Source organism: Melozone crissalis, unplaced genomic scaffold (genome assembly GCF_028551555.1).
Source record: "Melozone crissalis strain CALT ecotype California unplaced genomic scaffold, PUWL_Pcris_2 ptg000027l_1, whole genome shotgun sequence".
Lineage (NCBI taxonomy): Eukaryota > Metazoa > Chordata > Aves > Passeriformes > Passerellidae > Melozone > Melozone crissalis.
This window is the reverse complement of record NW_026535805.1, coordinates 61399740-61411633: the sequence shown is the minus strand read 5'-3', so window position 1 is coordinate 61411633 and position 11894 is coordinate 61399740. Positions and strand designations below refer to the sequence as shown.

General features: G+C 45.8%; 1 protein-coding gene across 1 annotated transcript; it reads left to right on the top strand.

Annotated features, from left to right (window-relative positions):
- Positions 1–2002: 2002 nt before the first annotated feature.
- On the top strand, positions 2003–7341 carry RRM2 (ribonucleotide reductase regulatory subunit M2). The gene is made up of 10 exons (XM_054280010.1): positions 2003–2131; positions 2211–2288; positions 2675–2809; positions 2910–3026; positions 3531–3664; positions 4341–4435; positions 5172–5305; positions 5676–5780; positions 5910–6023; positions 6413–7341. Exons 1-10 carry the CDS (start codon positions 2003–2005, stop codon positions 6563–6565), a joined length of 1194 nt encoding a protein of 397 aa, XP_054135985.1. The 3' UTR covers positions 6566–7341.
- The last annotated feature ends 4553 nt before the right edge of the window (positions 7342–11894 follow it).

Sequence of the window (11894 nt, the reverse complement as noted above, 5' to 3'; positions counted from 1 at the left end):
TCACCCAGACACCCCAGGCTGCTCTTACTTCCACCCGAGTGTCTGAATTCCTGCCAACAAAGGAGGCGAGAAACTGATACAAGTCTGGGGCTGTTTGTTTTAAGCACACTGAGAACTAGTGGCCAGAAGCCATAAAGGCAGAGCATTCTTTCACACACGCAAAGAGAGGGCAGGAGCTAGCTGACATCCCTGGTCACTATCCCTGCCATCCCCGATGCTGAGCACTTCAGAGCAGGGCAGCAGCCTTCTGCCCTCAACCCAGCTGTGCCAAAGAGCTGCTGTGAAGATGTCACTCCCAAAATGCAGCTGCATCCCGGAGACGGATGCATGTGAAGGGAGGAACACTGCAGCTAGGTTAAACTGCTGTAACAGAAACATTCAGCATGGGCACTCATTTCTAAACACCATTTTGTGGCAGATCCAACAGCACAGAGCTGCAATGCTTCATCACAGACCCTCCCTGTGCTCTCTCTCCCTGGTGCTTTTTTCTTCTTGCAGAGCCATTGTGCTCAGGACAAGGCTTTGGAGCCCTGCCATGGGCTTCTGAGAACAGGAGCTGGACTGCAGAGATAGCACAGCTGTGGCACTGTGACAGCCCTTGGCCCAGGGCTTGTGGTGGCTTGGAGGTTCTTTGCTGGGGTGGGAGGGTAAATGAGTTTGGGTGGGATGGGGAGGATGCTGCTCCAGCTCTCTGCCAACTCTCCCAGCAGCTCTAGAGGTGGCAGGAGATGATAGGGACACTTGTAAGCCTTTTGGGAGATGCCTGGTACTCCTGCCTCTGCTCATTCCTGCCTGGAATGGAGCAGGAGTGTGTTTGTGCCTGTCCAGGCTGCCTGCTAGGATTCTGGACCCCTACTAGGGGTTTTGTGGTGCTCACTCTCCTGGGATGGAGATGTATTTATGACTTTGGCACTGACCTGCTAAAATGAATAATCTATTTGAATTTACAGTGTCAGAGGTGGTGCTGGAGGGGAGTACTTTTGTTTTTCTTCCCAACCCACAGCAGTAAATTTAACATAGTCCCATTATATAGTTCTGCTGCGCTCCTGCTCTGTCTGCCTCTTCTCCAGCCAAGCACAGCACAGTGCTGGGCCACGTAACTCTTTGTCCCTGGGAACATGCTGAGGTGACAGGCACCAGTCCAGGCCAATCTGCATCCCGTGTGACTGAAGGGCCTCCAAGTCTCATGGAGCTGTTGGTTTCACTAAAACTGCTTCAGGGAAAACATTTTAGCTGACAGATGCAGATCCCTTGTGGAAATGGATGAGGAAATCAATGTTGCAATTTAATTAATATAAATTAAATGCTGGCTATTAGGTATTATGAATATTCACCTCCTCTTCATACCTGTGTTCTCCTTTTTCTTGTACTTTTTATTTAAAACACATGAAACCGGGTGGCACACGGATTCATTTTCTGCAGGAAGCCAATTTCTGCCTCTAAATGCAGGAATGTGGAATTTCTATCCAAATTCAGGCATCAGTGTTGAAAGTGAAGATGAATGGGTAGGTAGGAGGGGCCAGAAAAGAGGAAAGCAAGGCTCAGTGCCATTTCCAGCTCTGTACCCCAAGCCCGGGTTCCGTTCTACGTACCCAGACACGAGTTGTGGCCTCTTGCACGGCAGCCGAGCCTTTCCCGGGCAGGGCGCGGCTCAGGTCCCGCACTCGGAGCTCTCCGTGCCGGAACTGCCCCAGCGGGGCGGGACCGCGCGCGCCCTCCCGCCTTCTCCGCGCGCCGTTGGCGCCAAAGCGAAGGGCGGGGCCCTTGCTCCCGCCGTCTCCACGACAATGGGAGGCGGGGCCCCACCCGCAGCACCAGCCAATGGGAGCGCGGGGGCGGGCGGAGGTGGGCGTGGCGAGGACTGTGAGTGGCCAGCCGGCCGTTCTGGCGCCAACTTCGAAGGGCATATAAAGGCCGGCTGGGCGCTTTTTCATTTCCTGGCGCTCTTCCCACCGCAGCTGCTCCTCCGCCTCCTGCTGCCGCTGCCGCCGCACTCTCAGCCATGCTGTCCGCCCGCACCCCGCTCGCCACCCGCCACGACCAGCCCCAGGTGTCGCCCAAGAAGATCCAGTCTCCTATGAAGAGTCTGTCGCCCATGAAAGGCTTGGCGCTGAGCAACAAGGAGAACACGGTGAGCTCCCGCCCGCCCTCCCTCCCATCCCCACCTGGCAGCGCCGCATCGAGCTCACCCTGCCCCTTTCTCCCCGCAGCCCCCCACGCTCAGCAGCGCCCGTGTGCTGGCCAGCAAGGCGGCCCGCAAGATCTTCCAGGAGGGTGACGGCAATCCGGTGAGTGCAGAACGCCCGGGCACCGCGCCCGCCCTTGTCCTGTTTCCCGGAGGCTCCTGAACCCCCGTCCCACTCTTGTCTCCCCATCGGTGGTGTCTCCTTACTGCCCCCGTCCGAGCCCGCTGGTCCCCGCTGGGCACTGCACCCCCGCCCCAGCCCCTCTCCCCAGCCGGGCACTGCACCCCCGCCCCAGCCCCTCTCCCTCAGCGGGGTCTCTCCACCCTCCTGGGCCCTTCTCTTTCAGGGGATCTCTCCCCCTCGCCCAGCCCCCTCAGAGGGTTCTTTCCGTCCCCCCAGCCCCTCTCCCTCGGGCTCTCCCCGAGCTGCCGCCCTCAGTGTCCCGCCGCAGCCCGGCCCCGCCCCGAGCCGCTCTCCCGCCATTCCAGGTGCCGCAGGGCGTGGAGGAGGAGGAGCCGCTGCTGCGGGAGAACCCCCGCCGGTTCGTCATCTTCCCCATCCAGTACCACGACATCTGGCAGATGTACAAGAAGGCCGAGGCCTCCTTCTGGACGGCGGAGGAGGTGAGGGGTGCGCGGCCACGGCCGCTCTGCCGCTGCCCGCAGCCCTGGGCAGGGCCTTCCCCCGGAGCACCCCTTCCTTATTTATCCTGTTATGTTTTAGGTGGACCTTTCCAAAGACCTCCAGCACTGGGAGTCCCTGAAGCCTGAGGAGAAGTACTTCATTTCTCATGTCCTCGCCTTCTTTGCTGCCAGTGATGGCATTGTCAACGAGAACTTGGTGAGTGTGTAGAAGTCCCCACAGAAATATCACTTAGGGTGTATAACAAGGTAATTCACATGTTCAGGTTGTTTGCTGTGGCTGATCCAGCTGGTTTGCTGGATCATGGAATGCTACAGCATTGAGAACACATGGGGCTGTCCTGTGTTAATTACCAACTTGGGGTTGGGTTTGTAATCTCCAAGTTTGCCCATCCCCACTGGGCACTGAGTGCTGCCCTGCAGTAGCACTTGGCTGTTTCACAGCCCTTGTTCTGCTCTTACCCTCTGTGTTCTTCCTAATGGGGGATAAGTAAAACTAAAACATTGTCCCATGGGACCAAAGAATACCTTCTGACTTGAAATTCTGAGGGGTTGCTGCTTTGTATATTGCTGTTAGTAATCCACATATCTGGAATTAATCTGAAGATTTTTGTGGGCTGACCCATAACTGATCCATACAGCATTAATGCATCTAACATGGAAATCACAAACACTTTTGCAAATGCTTATTTATTTCCTCTAGGTGGAGCGGTTCAGTCAAGAAGTGCAAATCACAGAAGCTCGCTGTTTCTATGGCTTCCAGATTGCCATGGAAAACATACATTCAGAAATGTACAGTCTTCTCATTGACACCTACATTAAGGACTCACAGGAGAGGTTGGTATTGCTTGATGGTGAAAAGTTCAGAACTCAGTAAATATTCAGAATTTAGCTAATGCCTGTCAATTGTTCTCTGGCTTTCAGGCTAATTTTAGGATGTAAATTAGGCTTATATAAAAAGCCACTGCTGTGGCTTAGCTTTTTTAAGCAAAGAGCAGCTTTACTTCACAATATCTTTTTTCATCTGAGGTGTAAGACCTTGCTTACATTAAGAGTGAAACTGGAATCACTCAGAACTGAAATAAAGAAATTAGACAATGTGAAGGGTGGAGCAGTCAAAGGGAGTATATTAAGTTTTAAGTGAGTTTTACTGCTACTTAAAAAGCTTGCTGTGTCATACCTGTGTGAGAGGTCTGATGCCTTCATACTGTAAGGTGGATCCTGGTTAATCTCTAGTTTGGACAGCCTTGTCCAAGAGCACTTGGTGAAACAGTTCTCCCCTTGATAGTGTAATGGCAATTCAGGAGAGCTGGTGCTGATGTGATGGGTGTGGAAGGAAAAAGGAATTGATTTGAACAAATAGAGCTACATTGGTGCCAGATAAGAGGGAGAAAGACAGTTACCAGGATGAAGGTGCAGAGCGTGTTTAAGTGATCAATACTGTTTATGGCAGTGAATCCTCATTTTGCTGGTTGTGCTGATGTCTTATCCTAATGAGTTTTATCTTTCTCAGGGAATTTCTTTTCAATGCTATTGAAACGTTGCCATGTGTTAAAAAGAAGGCAGATTGGGCCATGTGCTGGATTGGGGACAAGAAAGCAACATATGGTGAGTACATCTATTGGAAACAAAGTGAAATTCCTCTCTTAAAGATGGAGGAACCACCATTTCTCCAGACTTCACAGTTAACAGGGATTGTTGGTGTCAGAGAGAGTACATGCTCTCCAGTATAAGACTGGTATAATTCTGAATGTGAAGAAAACAATTTTCATTTTCAAATGAGCTACTGACAGGAGATCTTTGTACAACTGCTGACATGATGAATAATAAGGTCATGTGGCAATCATGTGCCTGACTACATGATCAAACTGTAAATTGCTGCCACATGTCAGGACATGTCATGGCCATCTATAGCCAGTAGATATGTCTGGTTGGGGACTGTAGCTCCTCTGCCTTGGTGATTCCTCATGTCTTGCTCCAAAGGTGAGGTGGTACAAATCATTATTTCACTAGTATTGAAACATTTTTCATGGCTAAAGATGAGCAGAAATCAGCTGCCAAAATGACTGCTCCTTTTAGTGAGCCATCTGAAAAAGGATAATATTGAGGGTAGACCCAGGGGGAAGGAGCCTTGACTTCAGCTACTTAGAGGCTGCTCTGATTAGTTCCTATTTCCTCTCCTGTTTGTTTTGTTTAATGATCAGAAATCTTCAATAATTTCTAAGCACAGCCCATAATACACTCAGGCAAAACCAACTTCATCTCCTTTGCAGGATGCAGTTTGCAACTTTTGTGTATCAATCCTGTTTTCTGTGTGGTATTACCATCAATCTTCTCTCAACAGGAGAACGTGTTGTGGCCTTTGCAGCTGTGGAAGGAATCTTCTTTTCTGGCTCTTTTGCATCAATTTTTTGGCTGAAGAAAAGAGGATTAATGCCTGGACTCACTTTTTCTAATGAGCTCATCAGTAGAGATGAGGTATGAGTCAAATTCTAGCAGTTAAGATGGTAATGTGCCACAGTAGTTCAAAGTAATGACACTCAGTTGGAGCCTGTATTGTAAAACAGGAGTATATTTAGAAACAGGCAGGCTATAAAGCTCACTAAAGTGTGTAAACATGTGTCATTGTGGATCTTGCTGAAGCCTGTGAATGAAGTTAGCATTTTACTTCCTCTGAAGTGTTGGAGGGTTCTCACCAGTGCTCACAGCTGCTGTGCCTCACGCTGGCAGAACTTGCATGTGACGCCTTCTGGTGAGGCAGAAAGAGTAACCTGGCAAAGGTGATGCCACTTACTCTGTTCTCTTAAATCAGTGTTCCTGAAATAATTTTCTGGAACTTTTTTTCCAGGGTTTGCACTGTGATTTTGCCTGCCTCATGTTCAAGCACTTGATACGCAAACCGTCAGAGGAGAGAGTAAGGGAAATCATCATGAATGCTGTTCTCATAGAACAGGTAACTGTCTGCCTCTTGTTTAGGAGCTCCATTGCAATCAAACAAAGCTGGGGAGCTGTTGGGCATAAAACTAACCTAGATGATAGAGTGAATGCCAGTTTCTGTACATGAAATGCTTGTTATCTGCAGGAATTCTTGACAGAGGCACTGCCTGTGAAGCTGATTGGCATGAACTGCACTTTAATGAAACAGTACATCGAGTTTGTGGCAGACCGGCTTATGCTGGAGCTGGGATTTAACAAGGTGAGGCTCTAATAATACACTGAATGTTTCATGGGGAAAAGACAATGTTAATTTCCTCCAGAAATCCAAATCCTAAATTGGCTACAGCAATATTGTTTTAACTTGTAAAATGATTTAGCAGTTCTGCTGCTGCATTCTGTTTGGAGACTCACAGAACAAAGAGCAAAAGGATGCTGTGGGAAAAGCTGTCTTAGTAGTTGTGCTTCTTTAGCTGCTTTACTGCAGCTAAAATAAGACAGGAACAAATAGAGTAGAGAAGCCTTGGGGCAGAGATTTTTGTTCACTACATAGTAAGGCTGCTGATGGCTCCTTCCAGCTGGTCTCTAAAGCTCTTGAATACTGAAAATGTGAGCACCTGTGGTGACTACAGAATTGCCTGTGTGTTTCAGATATACAAAGCAGAGAATCCTTTTGACTTCATGGAAAACATCTCTCTGGAAGGCAAGACCAATTTCTTTGAGAAGCGAGTAGGTGAATATCAGAGGATGGGAGTCATGTCCAAGCCCACAGACAACTCTTTCACCCTGGATGCAGAGTTCTGAGTGACCTGGGACCACGTGCATTCATTGCACCCTGCCCTGCTTTCCACAGGGAGCGCTCAGTGTGTGCTGAGTCAGTGTGCCCTGATTGCTGTACTGAAATCCCACTCTTGTAAAGTGTGGGGATACTGGTGTACTTTAGAAGGCTGGCGTAGCTCCAGCAGTAAAACCCCTTTTAATTAGATTTTACCAATGGTATTAATGCATAGGATGCTCAGGTGTATCTTCCAGCACATTGTATTCCACTCCATGAAAGATACAGGTACTTCTTTCTGCAAGGTGGGAGGTTGTGGGCACTGACCTCTGGCTTCTGCTGTTCTCACCATAAACAGAGGAGCAGTTATAAAATTCCAGTTGTAAATTTGTTAAATAGTCTAGAAAACTCCGGAGGCAACTACATGATGACCTCACTGCTTTTTTAGCAGGTTTTAAGTTTACCATTTTAACTATTGTAATAGTTTGTACATAAACCTGGCACTTTAATGTTTAAAATAAACAACTGTCTTGTAATATTCAGCAATAGTAAAATGCATGTCAAAATCTTTTGCAGCCTAACCCTTTTATGACTTGTGCTTCTTTCTGGGTATGTAATTTAAAAATGGTGCTCTGAATTAAACTGTACATCTTAAAATATATCAAAGAATGGGAAGAAACTTGGGGTGAAAAGGTGAAGAACTAAATGGGATATTCTGGGTACTGAGAAATAACATGTAGCTGACTGGTGGACTTGATTGCTTTTTCTTGAATACCTGGGAACAGTATTTGATGTAATAAAGAGCTGGTTGGACTCAGCGTTGTACTGGCTTCAGTGTTCCAATGGGCAAAGCTGTGTGCTGATTTCCTTTTGAATTGCAGCTTTTCTGAGGAAATGCAGGGTCTCCAGGAAATAGCTGCTTAGGCATGTGGTTTACAGATATCAAGTGAAATTGTTGTGCTTAGCTCTGACTTTCAGACTGACTGCACTAAACAGATGATGTTTCAGGGTAAATTCAGCTAAATCAGGCTGGTGCAGTGTTCTGAGCTTTTCATCATGCCAGTTAAGGCTTGGTTTTAATACTTAACAGTAGTGAAAACAATGTATACACTGCTCCACGGTTATTCCACACTAAACAGTAGTAAAAATGAGCATGCTTTATATAACTGTGTGTGTGTGGTGTGAAGGAATCCCTCTGGTCTTAGAGTTCCTGGAAATGATCTGCAGTGAGATGGGATGACAGTGGGATAGACTGAAAATGGCTACTGCCTTGCCTCACAGGAGGAGTTTATCCATTATTCAGTCTAATATTCAGCAAGGAATGTTCTGCAAGCCTTTCTTTCCTCAAGCGCAGTTGAAGTGAATAGGCTTCATAAAACTCTTTCCTTCACAGGAAAGAAACTGGAGGGAGTTTGCTTCTTGCTGCTCAAGTGCTCCCTCTGTTAAAGCACAGTATTTGTGGTGCTGCTTTGGGAGTGCTGCCTTGGTGTAAAATGAAGAGGCTTGCTGGGCTTTGCTCCTGGTTGCACTGAGGGCAGTGGTGTGTGACTGCTCTTCCCCTGGGTCTGAAGCTAGCAGGATGCACAAGGCAATCCTAGGGAGAAAACCCCAATAAAGAATTTAAAAAATCCTATCCTCCCAAGTCTGGAGTTGAAGATGGAGGAACTGACAGCTCTAATAATGGCCTTGCAGCACTGATGCTGCTAACAGGTCAGTGATTGCAATGGCCTGAGAATAATGTATTAGGAGCTGGAATAGGATGTGCTACATTGGACAGCCAGACACATTATTTTGAAGCATTGAAATTTAATGCTTGTTTCTGCCTAAATACCAGCATTTCTGTCTCAGCAAATTGGGCTTAGTACTTTTTTTTGGCTTCTCTCAGCAGTCAAAGCTTTGATCAAATTAAGTGATAAAAGTATCAGAAGTCAGAATGTTAAGGCTATATTGTTTGGGTACAAAGGAGACAGTGATAAAATACTGAGATTAGTTTGGACCCGAGTATGATTTAGCAGCATTCAATTTATATTCAAATCTGTTAATTTATGTACTTAGATGATGTAGAAAAAGGGTAAAACCTCTGATCTATGAGTAGGGTCTACCTGTATTACAGCCATCTCTTCCCATTTGATTCTTGGTACGTGCCAAGGATCAATATGCAAACAATTAGGGCAGAAAGATCTAATCTGCTGTCTGCAATCCTGGGAAATAGGAACTGCAACTATTTTCAACATAATATAGGATTGCTAGGAATGGATATGATGGCCAAGTAATCAGTTTTAATGGGAGGTAGGAAGAACGTTCCTTTTAGCCAAGCATTGCTCTTAGGGGGTAATAGATACTGTAGTTGTGCACCCATTAGAGATGGATTAGATAAGAATTCGAAGTCATTCAGCAGGAGAGCAAGGCTTGCTGTGGCTGCTGGTAATCTTATTGCTGCTGATGTTTAAATGCCTTAGGTTTGGTATATGTACCTGCTGTAATGCAAGGCAGTTTTTCCTGTACAGTCTGGAGAAAAGCTGTGCATCTGAATTGATCCCACCTATTTTAATTCTCTATTCTCACAAGGGTTGAAATGTCTTGCTGTTGCTTAGTTTGAACAGATTATGTCCAAGTCTTGATGAAACACTTGTTTACTGAAAAAGGATTACTTTCCAATTTGACACTTGATCCGCTTAAGAATTGAGGAGATAAGTCTTTTTATTTCCTTAAAAAAAATAAACTAATACTCCCTCAAATAAATTTCAGTGAAAATTGAAATGGCCCTTTGGAATATATTTTAAAGGGGAGTTGGAAGAAGCAGGAGTGATTTGAAGTGATGAAAGTGCAGATGTTTCTCTTCGTGAGTGAATCAGAATGGCTGTCTGCAATTGCCACGGAAAAGTGGAAAGTGATTAGGCTAGTAGAGGAAAAAATACTGAGGGATAAGTAAAACTGGATGTGTTTGATGATGCAGCAGCAATGCTGTAATGTCAGTGGTAAATTTATGCATAACTGATCCCTAGCTACCCCCTGTGTTTCTTTATTGCTGTTAAAATTAATGGCTTTTAATAGCTGCAGATAAAATGGGAGAAGAGTAACCTCAAGCATAGTTTTCCCTGTTACATTTTTTACTGTGATTTGTTAAAAAAGCCAAACACAGGGGTTCAGGTAAGAAAGCTTCCATCACTCCTTAATTGACACATTTTCACTTCACATTACGTGTCAAACGTTGAAATCTTGACAGTGATTGACAATGATAAGAAGCAACCTAATGACAGCCTTGTCCTGAGGAAGTAACTGCAACATCAGAGTGTAACAAGTAGAAAATCCCCTGATTTCTCAAATTTCCTGGGGTGATTACAGGAATTTGTGCCCAGAAGAGGTCAGAGAACAATTGCAGCTGCTCGTGCTGCAGCAGGGCGCAGTCAGCCCTGAATCTGAAGGCACATTAGCAGTGGTGTGAGCCCTGAAGGGGTAACCATTTCCTCCACACCATTTCTCAATCAGAAACTTGGCCAGGCAGAAGCAGGGAGTGAAGGGAGTTGTCTTATTCTGAGCCTGTTTTTCACAGCCTGCTTTATCTTAAGTTGTTGATTACCTCTTGGAGCTTTGGCTCCTCTTTTTGTGCAAAATGTACTATGAGATGTAAATGCTTTCATCAGGACAGGTTTAAAAGCTGCAGAATTAAGTCCCATGTCCTGTTTGCTGATGGACAGCTAGTTTTTTATTAGGAATTCATCCCTTGGGACTGTTCCTGGGATCCTGTGAGCCACATAGACTGTCTTGGTTTCTGTGGCAAAACAATCCTTACATTAATGGTGAAATGAATGGTGAAAGATGCAGCTAATAGGAAAAATGTCTAATATGTGTCAGACACTGGTTTTACATTTCAAGTTATGCCCAATGGATTTTTGAAAGAATGATAATATTGATGCTTCCTGTGCCTGCAGATAAATGAGGGGAAAATCCCTTTAGAGAATATCTCAGCCCCCAGTGATGAGATCTTCCTGATATCATTAATCAGCAGATAAATGGTAGTGTTTGTAATTTAGTATCTGCTCTTAGAGATAGGTGTGGGACCCTGGATTGGGTGAAGAAGGAATACCAGCTGTTAGTCTCTCTCTTTTTTTTTTTTAACTTCAAATATCTAGAGAAAAATACCTTAGTGAAATGTTCTTTCAATTGTCTCGAATAACCAAATTACTCCTGCTTTTCTCCTGTTTATTTTACAGTATGTAGTTTGTGCCACAAGTGATACCACTTTGTTCATACAGCACTTTGGAGCATTTCCCTGATGCTGAACACATGTTGAGGTTTTTCTCTTGGCCTAAGGGTGAAGACTCCAGTGCTGGATAAACTCAAGTGCTTCTGAGCTGCAGACTGAGAAAAAAAATATCCCAGGCCAGTTTCTGCTACCTGTCACTGGTAAGTAATTTGCGTTTTCTAATTACTATAGGACTTAGCTGAAAGTAAGGGAGAGTTTGCAGTTCTTAGGTGTCCAAATCTTGAGTGCTGGGCTTGCAAAAAAACTTAAAAATGTTGAGCTGTATTTCTGTTCTTTTTGGGGCCAGGGGATGCTGCTACTTCTGTTACAAAGTGCTGCTGATACAATCAGGGATGGCCTGGGTCATTCTTGCATGCCCTGGATTGGGCCTAACAGAGAGTTGAGTTAGATTTTTTGCTAGATTTTCATTTTAACAAGGATCAAGTAAATGGATTGTCAGGTAGCTAAGACTTAATGCCATCCAAACAAATTGTGGGGTAATGAAGCCAGTCATGAAGACTGAGGTATTTGGCCCCAGAGAAAGATGCCTGCAGGTATTGATTTGCAGAAGGACTAATATTCAGGCAAATCAGTTCTTGCAATCTAAGTATCTCCTGCATATATTCCTGGAGAAAGGGCACCTCTGGATCCCTGGCTGGAAAGGTGCAGTAACAGGGAAGGACAGTGCATTTCTGTTCATTCCACATTCCTGCTTCATGCCCATCTGCATCTTTGGCAGATGAGCACTTACACAGCACTTACACAGCTTTTAATTTCACATTTTGATGGTGGTTTCTGATACCTTTAGCCACATTGCCAGGTGTTTTTCCTATCCTTCTCTTAGGTAGGGAGCTGCATACCTGTTTGTCCTTTCAGTCAGAATGCAGCTCCCAGGTGCTCCCCAAGGTGTTCCCAGTGCTCTGACTCAGAGGCATTTGTGAGCTCGAGTGGATCCAGGGCAGGCAGCAGCAAACACCAGCCCTGTGTTGCTGTTTTCCAGCATCCTTCTGCAGCCCTGTGGGCTGCTCTGCTGCCAGGGACTGCAGGGAGTCTGCTTTCTCACTGGTGTTGGCCAAAGCTTCCCTGCTTCTCTCTGGAAGATGTTGCCTCAT

What these genes read in the sequence shown, in the direction of transcription:
- RRM2 (XM_054280010.1), top strand. Translation starts at nt 2,003, where the DNA reads ATGCTGTCCGCCCGCACCCCGCTCGCCACCCGCCACGACCAGCCCCAG. An exon ending in ATTAAGGACTCACAGGAGAG is followed by an intron (nt 3,665 to 4,340) that starts GTTGGTATTGCT and finishes TATCTTTCTCAG; the next exon opens with GGAATTTCTTTTCAATGCTA. An exon ending in TGGAGCTGGGATTTAACAAG is followed by an intron (nt 6,024 to 6,412) that starts GTGAGGCTCTAA and finishes TGTGTGTTTCAG; the next exon opens with ATATACAAAGCAGAGAATCC.